The 19,270-nt window shown below is 37.7% G+C and overlaps 1 protein-coding gene across 21 annotated transcripts in view; it reads left to right on the forward strand.

Annotated features, from left to right (window-relative positions):
- The first annotated feature begins 226 nt into the window (after window positions 1-226).
- Window positions 227-19,270, forward strand: part of madd (MAP-kinase activating death domain) — a 64,788-nt gene continuing 45,744 nt past the window's right edge. For 10 of the 21 annotated variants that reach the window (XM_082161105.1, XM_082161103.1, XM_082161107.1 and 7 more), the window contains exons 1-2: window positions 230-497; window positions 18,291-18,503. In XM_082161105.1, coding sequence (XP_082017231.1) covers window positions 18,445-18,503 — 59 coding nt within the window. In that variant the 5' untranslated portion in view covers window positions 230-497; window positions 18,291-18,444. Of the gene's footprint in view, window positions 498-18,290; window positions 18,504-19,270 lie in introns of all 21 variants that reach the window. The other 11 variants (XM_082161088.1, XM_082161089.1, XM_082161099.1 and 8 more) reach the window with 3 other exon arrangements.

Below are 19,270 nucleotides of genomic sequence, written 5' to 3' on the forward strand. Positions count from 1 at the left end.
AGCTGGAAGGAAACATAAATTAATTATGTAATATTTGTAATGTATTCTTTTTTGAGTATTCAAACAATCCAAACAAAACCGATTCGGACTGATCTGTGAACAAATCGTTGAGAACCGAATATAACTGATTCATTGAAAAGAACCGACTCAAACGAACGATTCCATCACGAATCGGACGTCGCTATCATCATACAGTCAGTTTGCAAGCAGAGAGAGAGAGAGAGAGAGAGAGAGAGAGAGAGAGAGAGAGAGAGAGAGAGAGAGAGAGAGAGGAGGAGGACGACGACGACGACGACGAGCGGCGCTTATCTACAGGCACAATCATCACCGCATCACTGACTGACCCGCTACCGCAAGACACGGATGTGCAATCGTCACATCATGCGTTCGTCATCGTATATAACGATGAATGTGTTTTGAGACGCTGTTTCGCCGCAGCAGGGCCAGAGATACACCGCTGAAGCGAGTGGCAGTGGCGTTAACGTTAGCTCCTGGAGGTCAGTATCTCTTTCATTTCCATTCTTACTTATTGTAACTGATATATGATGGTTTGCTCTGGATCAGTGGTGCAGTGTTTATATAGAAGGTGGCTTCGTTATTATAACGGTGTAGAAATGTACGCAGCTGCTTGTGTAAGCAGCTTTGACAGCTAGCTATTTGATCCTGTTAGCTACTGCTAGCAGCTGATCGTTGTTCTTCACTGTATAAACGTGTGTTACGCTGTATCTCTGCTCATAATATATGACCAAAGACTCTTAAATGTTAGGAGAGCCTAATAACAAGGCTGTCGATAGGCAGGGCTCTCATCATTAATCGATGCCCTCTTACTCAGTGCATTTGATGAGGCTGAATGTTATAAACAGTAGTTTAACCTCACACCCGTTTCCAGATCTGCACCCATTCTTTTGATTCTTGCAAAATCCTCTACAGATCTCCGCCTTTTTGTCCTCCGGACCAGAGGTCATAAGGACACAGGTTTTCTCTCCAGAGGGTGTTAGGATGTAGTGCTGTAGTCATGTCATCATGTTGTCATGATGATGATGATAATGAATTGACACAGGAAAAGCTTGGCTGTATCATGCAGTGTCACCTCTCTGACTTTGTAAACCTTTTTTGTTTTGGAATAGCTGCGACATCAGGCCGTGTATAAGATGACTTGGGTGGTGTTGTTACTCTCTTGGGTGAAATGTGAGACAGCTTTTTGCCTTTGTCAGTTCAGCCTGTTTCCTGTCACCGTCTGCAAAGTATTCTTTTTATTCAGTGGAAGAATCCATTTGATTGAGCTTATAAAATCACAAATATATTATGAGCACTAATTTGGGTGTAGAAGTACAATTCAGTTTACTACTTGATGCTGTCTTTGATATAGCTTAGTTCATCACTGTGTGTCAAAAGGCGAAGTGTCTGTTAAAAGTCAAATAATATGTTAAAATCCCTGTACAGGATTAACTCTGGACGAAAGGCATAATTATATTCACAGCAATAGACTTTCATCTCTCGTATATTAATGGGTCAGATGAGGGTAAGTAGTATAAGTGTCAGTATACATTAATTCTGGAATTTGTCTCCCACTCTGTGTCTCGCCCTTTGAAAAGTTTCATTTTTATAATGACAGATGAAATCTGTGTGAATGAGTGATTCTCAGTCCATGCTGTAAGTGAATAGTTCATACTGTATTTTGAATGAGGAATATGGGATAAATGTCAGAAATGAACAGTGTATTCAAATCGTTTAATGCACCGCTAGCCGTGGATTATCCCGCTTACACCATGGCCATTTGCCAGCATTGACATGTTAAAGCTATCATTTATGTTTGCAGTGCTAAATTAGACTGGAAGGGTTAAAATGTTAGTTTTGTCAGCTACCCCACAGAGACACAGAGATTAAGTAGGTGGCGGTGTGGTATAAGGTAGGGCTGTGCAATTAATCGTATTTCGATTTTTGCTTCCAAGTTCCAACGATTATGAAAACAAGATAATCAACTGGTAAAACAATTATTGTGCCGCTGCCTCATAATGTCCAGCTCACCTTCCTTTTCTTCACAGCGGTGCACTTTCGTTCCTCACTAAGCTAAACTTAACATCCAAATCAGCCGAATAACTGAGTGATGTAAAATGCAATCTACTGTTGATAAAGCGGGACGTGCTTTATATGAAAGGGGTGGTATAATGCCCCTTTTTAAAATGTGTAAAATAAGTCTCTGTTGTCCCCAGAGTGTGTATGTGAAGTTTTAGCTAAAAAAAAAAAAAACACAGATCATTTTTTACAGCATTGTCCCTTTTTGAGGGTCAGTAAAACGCGTGTGTATCCCTTTAAATGCAAATAAGCTGCTGCTCCCGGCACAGAGGGCGGAGCTTCAAGAGCTTGTGTGTGTTAGCAGCTCTGATTACCTCACGCAGACAAGCACTATAATGTCAGAAACTGTTCTGCCTTTTATGTTTAAACTGGAGTCAGACAATGATGGAGAGACTCAAGAAGAAGTGACAATGTAGAATGCAACAGAATGTTTCTGAATGGTTAGTTGATGAATTTATGTTGCTAATGTGGAGCTAACTATCTTCAATTAGCGTATTCTGTCGCTTGTGTGGGAACTGTTGTAAGATGCCTACAGAGTGACATGCTATTGCATTTGTGTTACGTACTGTATTGCATGTGAAAAGACAGAAGCGACTGCGTGAGCAGACTCAGACAAATGTGCTCTACTACAACAACTCTTCCTCTTTACAACATGGACTGCATTCCCCAGGGGTGGTGTTTATTTAAATTTTAGGGTTAGTGATGTCACTATCCCGGGAGGAATGTTGTGTAGTCTCTACCAGCCATTTGTTGTTGTCCTTAAAAATGATTTCTTTAAAAGCAAATATCTTCCTTTGCTTTGAAATTTGAGCGTTGTAACTTTGCAGACGTTGTTTATCAAACAGCAACATTACACACTAACTAAAGTTAGAAAAGTGAAATTTGATTGGATCCGTGCAGCTCTTAAAGTGACAGCAGCCAACATTAATGACTGCTGCGGTCATGAATGTTAATCAAACAAGACAAGACTCTCTGCTCTTGAATGATTAACTTCTGTAGTTTTAAATAAGGATTAGCCTATATAAATGTATACAGTAGTGTTATTATTTTACATTTGATTGCTTTATTCAATTTCTGTTGTAGGCTATTACTTATCTGAATACCACTGTTAGTACATCTTCCTGAAAAACCTAAAGCACTGTTTATTTAATTTGTATTTTTGTTCTGTTGTGTGTTTTTTTTTTTGTCGGTTTTATTTGTAATTGCTTTCTTTGTTCTTATTTTATTGCTGACTGTTTACTTGTCTTCTGTCTGTAACTGTTTTGAGGACTTTTAGTTACATTAATTAACATATTAGTTTTTGCTGAAGTGATAATTGTGAAGTTTCACTGACATTTGAAAGTATTCGTATCATGAAATAAGACTTTGATCATATCACCCACCAATAATCGTGTTAAATAATCGTGATTTCAATATTTAAACAAATAAATAAATATATAATGAAGAATTAGTAAAGAAAATGCAAAACTGTGAAAAAATCTAATAAAATTCTGGCCCTGGTGAATGACTGATGTTTTGATGTTTATGTCCTATCTTAAACATTTCATCTGTCACTGTTAGTTTTCCCTCCCTGACAGAGTTCAGTTTAAATGTACATGATCCACAATTACAGATCATTTGCCGTGAAGCTAATTTTAGAGGTTTGAATGCAATTGCACAGTCATTTCTCCTTCTTGGGTGTGGTTGCTGTCTATCCTCAAACATAAAAGATGGAGATCTTTATCAGGTCTCCCTAAGCAAGTTGTCGGATATGACTCAACATTATAGGGATATTTCACTAGTCTCATAAAAAGTTCAGTAGCAACTGCCTGTGAGAAATTCAACTCCAAGACTTGGAGGTTGTTTTAGTTATAGATTTATGAGAAAACCAATGAGATTACCATATAATTTGTTTCTCTGTTATTGATTGGCCAGTCAAAATGCTTATTTTATCTTGAGCACAGCAGTAGCTTAAGGGGTGTGCTGTGAGCATGTGTGCTGCCAACGGGTGGGATGGCTTTTGGCGATCAGCCTCTCTTCTTCCACATCAACAAGTCTGAGTAATGCATCGCTACTGGCTTTAACAGTTTACACTGTATTTCTCCAAAACTGAGTTTTTGGGAAATTACAGTCAAATATTACATCTCATGGCAAATTGTGCAAACTCATTAATAGGCATGACCATGAATTTGTGTAGCACCTTGTCAGAATAAATGCATAAGAATATTAGGGATACAAAACTATACTTTTAGGCTGCTTGTGTTTCATGAAACAGCTGGACTGAGTGAGCTCTGCATTTTTTTTCTTCCAGAGGAGAGACAATTTATTTTATTTTATTTTTTACTTCTGTATTCTGACGCAAACAGAAATTAAAGCTTTTTTAACAGTTGAGGGGGTTTCTTTAATTTTAGTGTAACACTAAAGCCGTCAAAAAATAGACTAATTTCAGAAAATAACTGAAAGTGATTTATGTAGCGAGTATTTCTTCTAGTAACAGCAATAAATAGTTTGTTTTTATTCAGGTTTGTTTTCTGTCATACTGTAGCATGTTTAAATTGAATCAAGCCCAACGGGCATATATTGTAACAATTTTGAACAATGTAGTAGGTCACTCTTTTATTCTGCTTCATATTTGCCTGTATTGCAAAAGCTTGTGTTTATAAGTAGGTTTATTGTGCATTCTCAATGTGGTGTGTGGGGGTGCTAGTGAGAAATAGGCTTAAAAGTTAATCTCAGTGATGATGCTCATCTAGGTAGAATGAACATGGGCTGCAAAATAAATACATGCCTCTTATGCGTCACAGATGGATGTGTGGAAAAACTTGTTTTATATTGTTTGTTGTGTTGCTGCGTGACTCTGGATAAATTGAGAATCACGATTTATTTTGTTTCAAACAGAGATCACGATTCTCCCGCGATTCTGAACAGACAACAAAATAACGTGATTTACCAGAGGTTCTGACAAAATGTTTAATTGCTGCAGTCTGTTTAAAATGTACTGGTGTGATTTTGTCAATAGTTCAAAAGACACATGCGAATTGTGGTCATTTAGGAATGAGATCAGGTGGGTTTTTGAATCAAGATTGGGAATTTTTATTTTTTATTTTTTACGTGCAGCTCTAGTGTGTGTGGACTGTGGACCATATTCGCCTTTGTGCATCTTTTGTTGCCTTTGTAGCCAGTAAGTTGACTATTGACCACATCACATCAAATGTTTTGTCAGTGCTAAACCATTTTAAGTGGCTCCTTAAGGATTAAGATCTTTGCTACTTCGAAAAAAGGCCTTTTGCAAACCAGCTGTGAAAAGTGGAGGTACAAAACCTTAGTCTTAGGATTTTTTGAAAAAGCCTCAGGGTGATGTTAACCCCACTGAACCATGTGATATAATCTGCAGTCTTTATGTGAATTGTTGAGACGTGGAAGCATTTGATGCTAAGAAAAAGAACATGCTCATAGGTCAAAGTAAAATGTCATGTTTAGATTTAGACTTTCCAGAGTTTCATAGTATTCATTGTTTAATGAATACACATTAAAGGGAAAATCACTTCCTTAAAAAAATTTGTTCACATTAGTTAAATTAGTGGTGCACGATATATCGGCCGCCGATATAGTATCGGCCGATATGGTCATTTTTTTACACATCGGTATCGTTCCGATGTCAAAATATGGCCGATGTGAACAGGCCGATATTTGACGTGTGAAGATGAAGTTGACGATGCTGACTCGATCTTAACAGTAGTGAATGTGCCTGAGATAAATACACATTTCATACAGATGACATAAGCAGAGAACAGTCTGTTTTCTTTCGTTTTGAATTGTTCTGTTTAAAAATAGACATTTCAAGCTTTCTATATATGTCTCCGGTCTGTGAGGCAGGTAGATTTCGGTTCATTTATGAGACGCGCTCCAGGTTCACGCGCCCTCGCCTCCGTGTCCTGATTAAATATTTTCTACTATATTTACTTCTTATTTAATTAAATCCAGGCAATTGGTTGATGAAACATTTATCAAAATTAAGATACAATTAATACAAAACGAAATTAAATTTAAAGACAGGCTTTTTGTGCTTTCTGTTTGAGGTCTCTGTGAAAGTTTTAAAGCAGTCTTAGTGGCGCTTTCAGAGCGCTCACGTCAACTGTCCCGTCCGTAACATTGTTAACGCAGTCCAGTGCGACTTAAGTTTTTTTCCTCTTCATGACACATTTTGACTGATCGTTGACTGACTGTAGATATTTGGATATATTGCTTGATATTTGATACCCGTTCGAATTAGATTTTTCTCAAAAGTGACAGCACATGTGATTTGTGGATTACTGATAAGCGCGAGTGGAGAAACAGGTGTTTATTGATTCATTCTCAGTGTTGAGAAACGTAGCCTTCATGTGTTACGTTATTGTATTAATAATAACTAAAGTAGCCTACCTAATTATGTTACATATTTATTTTGTATGAAAACTAGCGCGTTCGTTACGTATGGATTAAAAAGTAGGCTACCGTTGTATCAGTGCTGCGCGAGCTCTCTCTCTCTCTCAAACACGGACGCGCGCACACACAGAGAGAGAAGATAATTGTAAAATGAAAAATTGACGGGCTAAGTTTTTAAAATTCGTGTTTTTAAAATTCGTTAAATGACGGACGTTTTACTGTAACACAGCCCATGTCGGATTCATCTTATAGCCTAGGCTACTTGTTATTATTTTTAGAATGATTCGTTATGCTATTATTGGACTCCTGTCTATTCATTGTCAACTGTTTTCTATAAATATGTTTGTATTGGCTAACATTTATTCAGTTAATGAGTGTCCTGTTTAAAATGTGCAATGTTCAAACGCAAAGACAGCACGTCACAAATAGAAGCCCTTTTCCCTGTGGTATTTTTTAGTATCATATTTGGATATTGGAATAATAAATAAAGTAGCCTATCTTAATTTTACACAATGTTCCTGTTTTTGTTTGTTTTTTACAGTTTTCTAAGGGTTTCTTAATTTTAGACAAGTTGACCAGCACACATTACTGTATATGCAATGCAGTATAATGCATGTGTGTCATATGTGACATATTTTGCACACAGGTAAAGGTGCCCAATATCAGTCATTTCTAAAGTAAAAAAAAAAAAAAAAAAAACAGTGTTTTGAAAAATAGCTCTTTATTTGATAATCATTAAAATTTGTTTTCTATACAGAGATATCGACATCGGTAAATATCGGTATCGGCCATAACAGCAATATTAATATCGGTTATCGGCATCGGCCACAATTTTCACATCGGTGCATCACTAATTTAAATTGACACAATATTGACATAAAGTCAAATTAATTACACATTTACTGATAAAACAAAATAAAATTCTTCCATATCTCGACTATAATGAAGAAAGAGAGTAAAAAGAGTTTCAATTTACAGACTACTTATCTTTACAAGAGCTAAATATTCCCAAGCATGTGCTTCAAGACTGTAAAGCCAATACGAGAGTATTCCCCCGCCTAGAAGACAAATACTTTTCCAATTACACATACCAGCATAATGAAAGGTATACCATAACCAAGCATGAAGAGCGATAGACATCTCAGGATGAAGCTGGTTACACTGTTTGTTATCTGTGAAGAGAATTCACAGCAGCAGGAATTGTTATATTGCTGGCACTTTAAAGGGATACTTTACCGTTTTTTCATATTAAACTATGTTATTCCCTTAACTAAGACGAGTTGATACATACCTCTCTCGTCTCAGTGCGTGCACTAAATCGCTCTGTCTTGCGGCGAAACTTTGTTAGCCCAGTTCATTTAATATGGGCCAAGCAGAGAAGCTACCAAACACCTCCACGTTTTCCCTATTTAAATACAGTTACTCGCGAAGTGTAACTCGACCTAGGACGGTGACACAAAACAAAACGTTGCGCTTTTCTAAGCGTGTAAAATGGATAACTATTTTGTATGGCGGAATACCATAGCAAGTGCTTGTAAGCACTTCGACTTGGCGCAGTAATATCTTCACTCGTGAAAAATCCTCTCACCGGCCCCCGCTCCCTCTAGTGAAGATATTACTGCGCCAAGTCGAAGTGCTTACAAGCACTTGCTATGGTATTCCGCCATACAAAATAGTTATCCATTTTACACGCTTAGAAAAGCGCAACGTTTTGTTTTGTGTCACCGTCCTAGGTCGAGTTACACTTCGCGAGTAACTGTATTTAAATAGGGAAAACGTGGAGGTGTTTGGTAGCTTCTCTGCTTGGCCCATATTAAATGAACTGGGCTAACAAAGTTTCGCCGCAAGACAGAGCGATTTAGTGCACGCACTGAGACGAGAGAGGTATGTATCAACTCGTCTTAGTTAAGGGAATAACATAGTTTAATATGAAAAAAACGGTAAAGTATCCCTTTAAGACCTAATGCACAGATCCAATGTATTAACACATTTTATCCCAACTGTTTACATTCACTTACTGTTGACATGAATACTCACAAAGATGGCCATTTTGACAGAAGCAGCATACAGCCTCAGGCTTCAGAGAAAGCTTTTAAGAGGCATGTCCCTTTAAAAGTAGTGTTTTCACTAACTCATCCAAAAGGAAAAACATGCTCAGTGTTTGACGTCCTCTTGAGGTGCACATTGATTCTCCTCGTAGTGACCAAGTGTGATTCTTTTCAGCAATCTATGGTTTTGGTTATTTATTAGAGTGGCTATGGTTCACTCTAATGTACAGCAGAATTAGAGCTGCACGATTCTGGCTAAAATGAGAATCGCGATTTTTTTTTTTGCTTGGAATCAAGATCACGATTCTCTCACGATTCTGAAAAGCTTTATTATTTTAAAGATCTAAAAATCCTGAACATTAGGTTACCAAACAAGATAGAAACAAAATAAGACATAAAACGCTTGCTTCAGTCAAATTTAAATAAATGCAGTAAACAAAAAGAATGTAATATTTAAATAAATAAAAAATGACAATTAAACATTGACAACATTCAAAGGTATTACGCCAGGCTAGACCTATTAAAGATTCTTAGCAAGAAACACCATCAACATTTTTGGGTATGTTGCGTTGAATAGCGTTGCTTTTATAGACGTTTGTTTCGACTGGCCGCTGGTACTTTGTGATTGAGCAGTTTTGTTTTTAACCATCTCATGTAGTTTAAATAATTGAGATAAGTTTATAATAACTTTGCTTTTCATTTATTACTTAAAGCTCAGTTTAAGTTTTTCGATAGCTACTACATTAAAAACTACTAGCCTAACTGATAAAGTTCACACATTATTTAAAACAAGTGAACAGTCAGTAATAAAATAAGAACAAATACACAAATTACATACCATGAATACTAAATAACAAAGTTTACAAAGTCTAACAGTATATTCAGGTACATAAATTAATAATTAAGCCTAAATGTAAAATAACACCATTTGTCACTGTATAAATTGAATATAGTTTAATCTTTGTTAAAGCTGTATTTTATTGTTTTATTTGACACAGAAATCACTATACATGTGTGCTGTCACTTTAAGACCGACTGCACGGACCGAAAAAAAACGGACAAATAGCCGTTTCTTTCTCAGCTGTTCACATATGACATAAACGAGAGAATACTTGTCGAGCGGTATGTTGACAATTTTGTGTTTATGTGTCCGTTCAAGGGCAAGGAAACGCGAAAGAGGAATCAGTTCAGCATATTCGAGCGCTGTCTGAAACGCACCTCTCTTTCACTGCGCTTCGAGTGTGTGTGGCTGTGCGCACATATAACGCGCGAGTCCCGGTTTTCGGCTCTTCTTCCGCGATTAAAATTGTTTGAATGTGTAAATTGGCAAGTCAATACACGTCCAAATTATGAACTTTCACTCTATGATGGTTAAATTTAGCATTTAATCCGCGAATCACATGTGTGCCGAACCGAATCTAGTGCGATCCCTATCATCCGTTCCACCCCTAGCGCGTTATCTCGTTGAATATCATTGGCAGAATCGTAGAAATGCAGGATTAAGATCGCGTGGGGGTTGAATCGAGATCGCGATCTTTTAACGATTAATCGTGCAGCTCTAAGCAGAATCTTAACATCTTTCTCTTTGTTCATACTAACAGACCAGTGGAGTTCTGATCATTTAAGACAATTTTTTCGACTTTCGGAAACGCATGAAAAGCCTTAAACTTCAGTCAGATCCATTACAGATGATGAAAGGCTTTACTGTGGAGAACTGAATGCAATGGCTGATTTATGATTTGCTAAGGCATTTGTTTGTTAATTTCTCTGAATGGTAGGGGTGCAACGGATCAAAAAACTCACGGTTCGGATCGTTTCTCGGATCAGAGTCACGGATCGGATCATTTTTCGGATCAGCAAAATTTTATTTTATTTTTTTATTAACACTTTTAAATTATTAAATTAAAATATATAAAATCAACTTAAAGTGCACAAGGCATAATATCTTCTTTTTAACATAATTAATGAAAAACAACTTAAAGTGCAACATAAAAAGGCATCTCCTTCCTTTAAACATGGACCAATGCTTTATGTGTTTCCACTGTCATATAGGGCTGTCAAAATTGCTCAAAAATGACGTTCGAATATTCCCTCTAAAAAACACATATTCGAATTATTCGAACATCTGGTTGCGCATTTTGTCAATGACGTGCATTAGGCCTATGTCAATAACAGGACAAATTAATACAAAGAGACATAACTACTTGTGTAGTTCGTTTAAGTTTAAACATATTTGACAACGTATTACCTTGCTCGCTCGCACTCGCAGGCACTCTTTCTCTCTCTCTCTCGCCGTCACCCATGCTGCGTTCACACCAAACGCGAATAGAGCGTCTGGCGCGAGTGATTTCAATGTGAAGTCAATGTAAAGACGCGTTTACGCACGTCTGGAGGTTTTGCGGCGCGAATGAGGCGTCACGCTCTCTACGGTTCATAACGCTCGCCATGACCACGCTGTGTGTGGACTGAACATGCGCACAACTTTTTTTTCATCAATCAATCCGCGGATCACGTGAGTGCCGAACCGAAGATATTGATCCGAACGGATCACGGATCAATGATGATCCGTTGCACAACTACTGAATGGAAAGAAGCAATTAGCCTTGCTCATTTTCGTTTTGCTCATGCTCGTTTTATTGGCCAAAGGCTGTTCATTGTCTTTATGTGTATGGTGATTGGGACAGTGTATTGTCTGTTTAAAATAGCTGTCACAGCTGTGCTCATGAAAAGAGACTATATTGGTTTCCACGGCGACCGTGTGGAATCTCATTACCCGAGGCTGATTGTAGAGCCATGAGGCAGCCACACTATGATTGACAGAGGACGAGATCATGTCACGTTTCCAATAGACTCATGCACATATATATGTTTCCTGGAGGTGATGAGGTCTGGGATTTGTTTTTCACTACCTAATTAACCGGGTAGTTTAGTAAAATAGAGGGCACACTGAGTGCGTCATTACTTACAGCTGCCCGTTATTGGCTTTGGATTAAATATGTTCTATGAGATGCTTCAGGAAAGTTATAACAAAAGCTAAAGTGTTTCTGTTGTGTGTGCAGCTTTGGAAGATAAAAAAATCAAAATAAATGAAACACAAAGGTCTGTATTATAATGTTACTAATTAATTTTTTTGAAATATTTTTTTGTACATTTTTATGAGCTTGCTTGCAGATAGTTGAATGGCACATCACAGGGCTCGACATCTGAATGCTTGTCCGGGACAAGTGGATTTTTTAAAGGGACAAGTAAAAGAGAATTTTACTTGCCCGACCAGACAAATAGCCTGATTAAGGCTTCAGTGATAAAAAATACCTAGGGGAGCATCGAAACGCGAGAATGATTCAGGTTTTATTACATTCAGTGTAAAGAGCGATTGATAATGCATTGTGTATTAACAAGGCCGCACTGTTGAGGCTTGCGCTGCCTGTCTCTTTGTGAGAGACTTTCAGAGAAATCAAAACATATGAGTGTAACAGCACAAAGAAACTCACAAACAGTAAAAATTCATTTATTCAATAAATTCTAATTCAATTTATTTATAACACATGATATAGTTAAGTAACACAACACGAACAAAGATCAGAGCAGAACTATTGCACATTCTCAAAGCAACACTCAGCTGTGTTTTGTTACTGAATGATTTAGCGTTTTGAACGAATCGGTTTAATGAATGAGGCCCGAAAATGGCACCCTAAGCCCTCGCGGTCTTCCCACGAGTCCACACTTTCGTAACGTAACTCCGCTTTGACTGTCGGGAAGAAGTCTGCTGCTAGATAAATAAGCAGATTTAAGTATATAAAAGCTGATAGAACACTGATGAAAATATCTTTAATTATTTGTTATTTGTTAAATAAATTGTTTACACCACCAAAAATTGTTTTTCCCTCTGGACAAGTAACTTTTTTTACTCAAACAAGTGAATGACCGATTTACTTGTCCGAAGGATAAGCGCACGACAAGGCTTAATGTCAAGCCCTGAATATATCAACTCATTATCGAACACAAATTCTGGTAGGCTAATTGTAACTAGTAGCTAAATGCTAAACCCTTATTTGTGGAATTAACTTATATTTTATAAAAACTAAATACTGCCATATTATGTTACTTTGTTGAGGAAGTAATATAAATAACAGCATTGTCGTGTAAAGCTATTGTTTTTTAATCCTATTTGTTAAAAGTACTGAATGTCTACTCATAAGTGACATTTTTAATTAATTTTATATATTTCATTTCACATTAATTTTGAAACCTACTTCCTGAAACCTGAAAATGTTAGTTTAGTTGGTTGACATTTAAATATAGGCTAGTTGTTTATAGACTGATTGTTGACCATGTTGAGAAAAAAACCCTGCAGTTGGGGCCCAATACAGTTTACAGTGTAAAATTTGATTGTCTTGTAAGATTAGTAAGAAGATTTAAGTTACGATTTTCTGTAATGCAACTTAGTAAGAGTATAAGTATGCCGTTTAAGTATTCCTCTGGTAAAGTACAAATGACCCTAAATAAATGAAGTGTAATTACTCATATACTTTACACCCCTGCCCTACTTTAAATGTCTGTTTTTAGGCATCCCAAAGCTCCTAGAAGCCTCCGCTGCAAGTGCAAGTGATTCATGTCGAGTCAGTTGTGAGAGCTGTGATTTAAGAAAAGAACAACACAGAGGTCCTGGTGTCAGATGAGCCGGGTGATGCTTAGAGGAAGAAATAGAGGCGTTATTGATCTGTTAGTCACAAACCATCTATCTTCTCTCCTCCCTTCCACCACCTCTTCCCATCTGAGCTGTTGAGAGTGACAGAGAAAGAGCAGAAAGTGCCACTCCAGCAGAAAGAAGAGGCTACTAATCACAGTGTGAACCCATTGGCTCCTCTTACATTGATGCATCCTATTGGACAATGCCAAACTTGCTAACTGGGCTAGTCATTCAAAAGCATTTTGAGTCAAGTTTCAAGATAGATTTATTTCAGTTCTATCCAAAATTAAAAAATTCCAGTCTTCCAGAGGACGTGGCTAAGTGTAATACGTTTTGAGGGAGTCTTGCAGAGGACAGTATTTTCCTTCATGTTTTGAGAAAAAGATATTTAAATAATTCTTATAAATTATGTTTGACATGATTATGTATACTGCAATCAGAAACTATTAAGTAACAATCAATTAAAAAGAAAACGCAGTTCATTTTCATTTTTTTAAAGTTATTATATGCCTATAAATGGTATGCCTTCAATTGTTCACCCTTGAACAAGATACATAACCTGCATCAACTGTGACCAGCCACAACAGAGAATAGTTAGTTAGTTAAGTAATGTTAGTTTTTTTTTGCACATTTACAGAGCCACACTGCAAAGCACCTCTGACTCTCTCTCTCTGTTTCTTTTAAAGTCACCACGAAATCAAAATTGACACTATTTACTTTAACGCATATTACAATTGAACAATTAACCCGTGCAAGTTAATACACAGAAAAAAAAATCCATGCTGGAATGGCGTTTCCTCTCTGATGACGTCAGTTTGACGGCTTGAGTTGAATATCCTTAACCACTCCTCCAACCGTCAGTCTGCTATGAGCGAGGGATGGAGAGGAGAAACTCCACCCACAATTCAATATTCCGTTTCACTTTGAAATAAATCACAACACTGAACAGATGTCGGTTGAAACTTCTAGGTCACGAGGACTTTAATAAACACAAAATATATTTAGCTGTGGTGCACAAATCTTGACAAATGAACTTGAATGTCTACTATAGAGTGAGTACCTGCTCAGTGTTGACCCTGAGGAGATGCTGCTGAATGCAGAAGTCCTTGTTTCGTGAGCCATATGTAGTTACATAATATTGCATAATCCCATTATTGCTATGAAGGGTTCTGCTTTTGGGGCCACATGAGTTTTATTTAAAGCTGCAGTCCGTAACTTTTTTGGGTTCAAAATTATCCAAAATATTTTTTTTGAGCAAGTACATAACCAGCCAGTGTTCAAAACTATCTGCTTGCCTCAGCTCGATTCAAAACGGTAAGCTTGTAATAATGTTTTTAATTCCAGTGGTACTGGATTTCCGCGGGAAATTCGAGCATGTCTTTGCGTCATTACGTCACATGAGTACACATAAAGAAGATGTCCAGGCTAGTAGGCTATATTGCATGTGAGGATGTTGGTGGTGGAGATTTATAGCCTTTCCTCAACTGGAGTGACAACCAGTGACAACTGGAGATTCACCCGTTGTAAAATGCAAAAGACTTCGGAGTGGCTACAGAAAAAAAGAGACTGCAACCGGGCCCGTGCGAAAACAAGGATAAATATCGAAGGGCATTAAATGTAGTCATGCAATGTTGATGTTGTTAACATTAACAATTTGAGAACAAAGTATAATTTGCACGGATTAGATTTAATCAGCGCGATTTACTGCAATTACTTGTTCGGAGGACATTTTCCGGTGAAAATTCTTATGTTGGTCATACTTCCAAAAAGTAGAATCTGTGATTCCGAATAACAGTATCCATACCGGCGCGGCGACTGACAGACGCACATTTTCCTCAAAACATTAATTAATCCGCGCTGTGCCATGCCGAGGCACAACCCAAGTAAAGTTGATAATTCTGCGAATAACTGCAATTGCAGATTTCGAACAGAGATGGCGACAAAGAGGAAAAACTACGGACTGCAGCTTTAAAGAGCGCCTATTATTTTACCTTTCCTTTAGTGTGTAATATAGCTGTTTGTGCATGTAAACAATCTGCAAAGCTACAGAGCATAAAATTCACGCTTTGTAGTCCTGCTATCCTGCCGTGACTTAGCTACGTCACCATGTTTCACATTTACTGCTTCGGCCCACCCTGGAAGAACAGTTGACTAAGTGGTTTCGCTATGCTGAGGTGATGCTGTTTTTTTTCCTTCTCACTTGTATGGACTTCCAATACCGACGCCATAGTTACGATAGATATAAGACTGTTACGGCTTCTCATGAAGCCTCTGAAGCTGAAACATGGTTATGGTAATAGGCGTTACATGTCAAAAATGTCAAAGCAGTTGACCAGTCACAACAGACTGGGCCAGCGTACCAATCAGTAGAGACTGGGCATTTTGGAAAGCCGGGATGACATGAACTAATAGTGTTTCAGGCAGAGGGTGAAAAGAGGTGCTGCATCAGTGTACAGTATGTGAAAAATAATGGTTTTTTTTTTACTTTGAATCATGCAAATATATTCTAGCACACTCCAAAAATAAAATGATGAACTTGTAAATAAGCGTAATATAGGCTCTTTAATTCTGAGCTGTGATGTCAAGAAATTACTTCCAACCATTATAGGTGTCTTTCTGTGTGTGCGAGTGTGATGGAGAACTCTCTGCAGAGCAGAGTACCCAGAACTTCAGATAAGCACTGTTCCCACTTCTGGGTCAATACTGAAAAAACTGAGACTGCAGTAACTAAGGCAGAAGAATCTGCTTCTGAAACGGCATCTGGCTCTCATTTCATAATTATTGTTCTGTTTACAACCTTTCACATGATGAGTGTCTTAATGTTTGCTTAGTTAACAAAGTACATTGAACCAGAAGCATGTCCTGCTTGAGTAAATTGCATGTTGACATAGACAATATAGCTATTTTATTGACTTTTAACAGGTTGAAATGTTGAAATGATATTTTTCAAACCGGATATTGTGCAAAGTGTGTTCTCTTGGATGAAATCTGACTGAGCTTGCTTTCGTTTTTATTTACATTGAGGCATGTGCTAATGCATGGGCATTAACACATGAGGAACACAAATGGCAAATCCATGCGGTGAGGACACAGCTGGGCTCCAATCCCTTTAGCTTATCATTGTGTGTGTGTTTACATTTGCTGCTGAGCCTTCTGTCAAGATGTGTTAGAGAAGACTGCAGGCTTGGCTTGTACAGTGTGCTTTGTTTTGACTGTATAGTTTGCTGTTAGAAATATATGAATGGTACTGCCAGACACAAAACAGTTTTGGAATAAAAATGATATTTTAAGGGAATTATGCACTGATCTATATAATGACATTCTATATAGATCAGTGGAATTATGCACCAAAATTTTGGCATATATTTGTCTGAAACAGCAAAGAAAAAAAAAGGTTTTGAGCAAAATAGTTTTGTTGGGCTGCAGTCATTGACTGAAACAGTGATGTTTAATTAGCACTTATCTGACAAAACAGTGAATATTTTGTGCACACAACATGGATGCCGAGAGAGCTCAACGCGCTGCAACTGAAGAAAACACATGCAAATAGAGAAACACCGGCAAATTAAGAAAACACATGTGTGCCCCAAATACTCCCAACACTACCAAATACAGAAAATTACTGCTCGTGAGCATCCCTGTGCCCTACTCCCTTCGAAGGGCAGACGGCAGAGCGGGGAGTGGGGACTTTGGAGTGAGCAGGGCACATTATGTAGCCGTTTGGAACGCACTGGTGAAGGGAGCAAAGAAAGACAACATCATTTCCTCATTATTTTCACCTGGGATGTTCCCATGACAACGCAGCACAGCGTCCATCAGCTGAATAGCTGTTCTTACGACAGAAATGTCTTATTATTGCTGTTAACACAACTGTTGCAAATAAATATACATTTTATACAAAAAAGTTTTTAAAATATGCGTTATATATCTGTGTGAGTGTCTCAACTTTAAAACTTGCCGTCTCATCTTTGGACCCTGCATTACCTAACATTTCTTATGAAACTTATTTAAACATGACAAAATTTGTACAATGTAACTGATGTATAGATTAGCATTTTCTTTTTCTCTATTGACATAGAACATATTGTAGGCTATACAAAGTTATATGTCATAAACATGTCATCTCTGTATGTTTTGTAAATATAAAGTAATAAAATAAAGTAGACTTTGAGCTATAAGCACATCCCAGCCGGGTTTGTCACTTATTGGGGTCTCCTGGAAACATTTCCATTTATGTCTGTGCTATTTGCAGCGTGTTTCTGTATTTGGTAGTGTTGTTAGTATTTGGGGCACACATGTGTTGTAAAACTGATGAAGATGTTTTCTTAATTTGCGGGTGTTTTTCTATTTGCATGTGTTTTCTTTGAGCGCGTTGAGCTCTCTCGGCCACCGTAATAAGCTACAACAGATAAATATGTCAGCAGTGTGGACGCACTTCAACCATTACCCAAAATGATGCTAGAGTAGCAATTTGTAAAATTATGTTCGGCTAAAATATCGTGAGGAAGCTTGTTTCCGAAGAACTTTACTATGACTTTCTGTTGGGGCATGTGTTTTTGTTTTCTTTTAAAGGTGTTAACTATTGTATACTCTCTCTCCTCCTTATACTCCACCCTTATACCATTATAAAAGGATACCATTATAACATTAAGTAAGAAAAACAAATAAAACAACTGAAAACTGCACATGAAGCTGAAAATGCTGCTTAACACGAATGATCCACTATTAACTTCATTCTTTCAATAAATGGGCTGCACTATGACATGTAAAATGATTGATTGACAGCTAGAAATCAGCTCAGAGTCTACAAAGAATGTGACTGCATCTCTTTTCTCTTTCTTTTTTGCAGTTTATAAAGCCTATGGCTGGTACATAGGTCTGTGATATTTCAGTACACTTATTTCAGTGATACTGTCAGAAAATGGGGATCTTTTCTGAATGCTGATTCATAAAAAAAAAAAAACTTGAAGCACCTTTAAGCTTTGCAGTAGTGCTAAAGGCTTTAGTGTCACTGCAGAGCAGTTGTTGTGTGATGGATTACTTCTATAATGTTCGCTCTTACTCTTCTCCAGACCCCATTCGTGCACACCACAGACCGCAATGATTGGCCACTGCCTTCCTCGATCGTCCAACTCCTAGTTTTGCTGCACCTGGTTGAACGACTGCCTGCCTGAGAGCTGATCGTTGCTACAGTTGCCATGACTTAGAAACATTCCTGATACAGAGATGGAGAAAAAGAAACCGTGTCCCCGCCTCCTGGACTACCTGGTGGTAGTTGGAGCCAGGTAAGGAAGATTGTTCGGTGGTGTGTGGGTGTGTTTGTGTGTGCTTCGATAGGTGCTCAAGTAAATTGCAAAAGAATTGAATCACAGGTGAACTGATTGTGTGTTTTGTTAACATGGCCTGTGCAGGTGTGTTCCAGGTGACAGGTTAAAGTTAAGGTACACTTTATTGTCCCAGAGGGAAATTTGTTCAGCCACTGCATCACATTAAACAAATAGTAAAATGACAAAATAACACAATACAATATCACTATAACACATAAATTAGAAAGAGGAAAAAAAAAAAAATACTTAGTGCTATTTAATAGCTTAAAGGGTTAGTTCACCCAAAAATGAAAATTCTGTCAGTAATTACTCACCCTCATGTTGTTCCAACCCCGTAAGACCTTCGTTCATCTTCGGAACACAAATTAAGATATTTTTGATTAAATCTGAGAGCTATCTCACTCCTCCATAGGCTTCTAAGGGACTGAAACTTGCTGGCCCAGAAAAGTTATTAAAGAGATCGTTAATATAGTCCAAGTGACTACAGTGGCTCAATCTTAAGTTTATAAAGCGACGAAAATACTTTTTGTTCGCAAAAAAACACAAAAATAATTCCTTCTCTCTGGGCCTCGAGTTATTTCACGTAGTGTTTTAACGCAGCGCGTCTGTGTTGCACGTCACCACGTAGGCTCACTATTGGCCGACGCTGGTCATGTGTGTCATGCATGTGGCGTACAACATTCAAATCTTTTAAAATGTAATTTATTCCTGTGATGTCACAGCTG

This window comes from Leuciscus leuciscus (assembly GCF_965113295.1).
Source record: "Leuciscus leuciscus genome assembly, chromosome: 2".
Taxonomy (NCBI): Eukaryota; Metazoa; Chordata; class Actinopteri; order Cypriniformes; family Leuciscidae; genus Leuciscus; species Leuciscus leuciscus.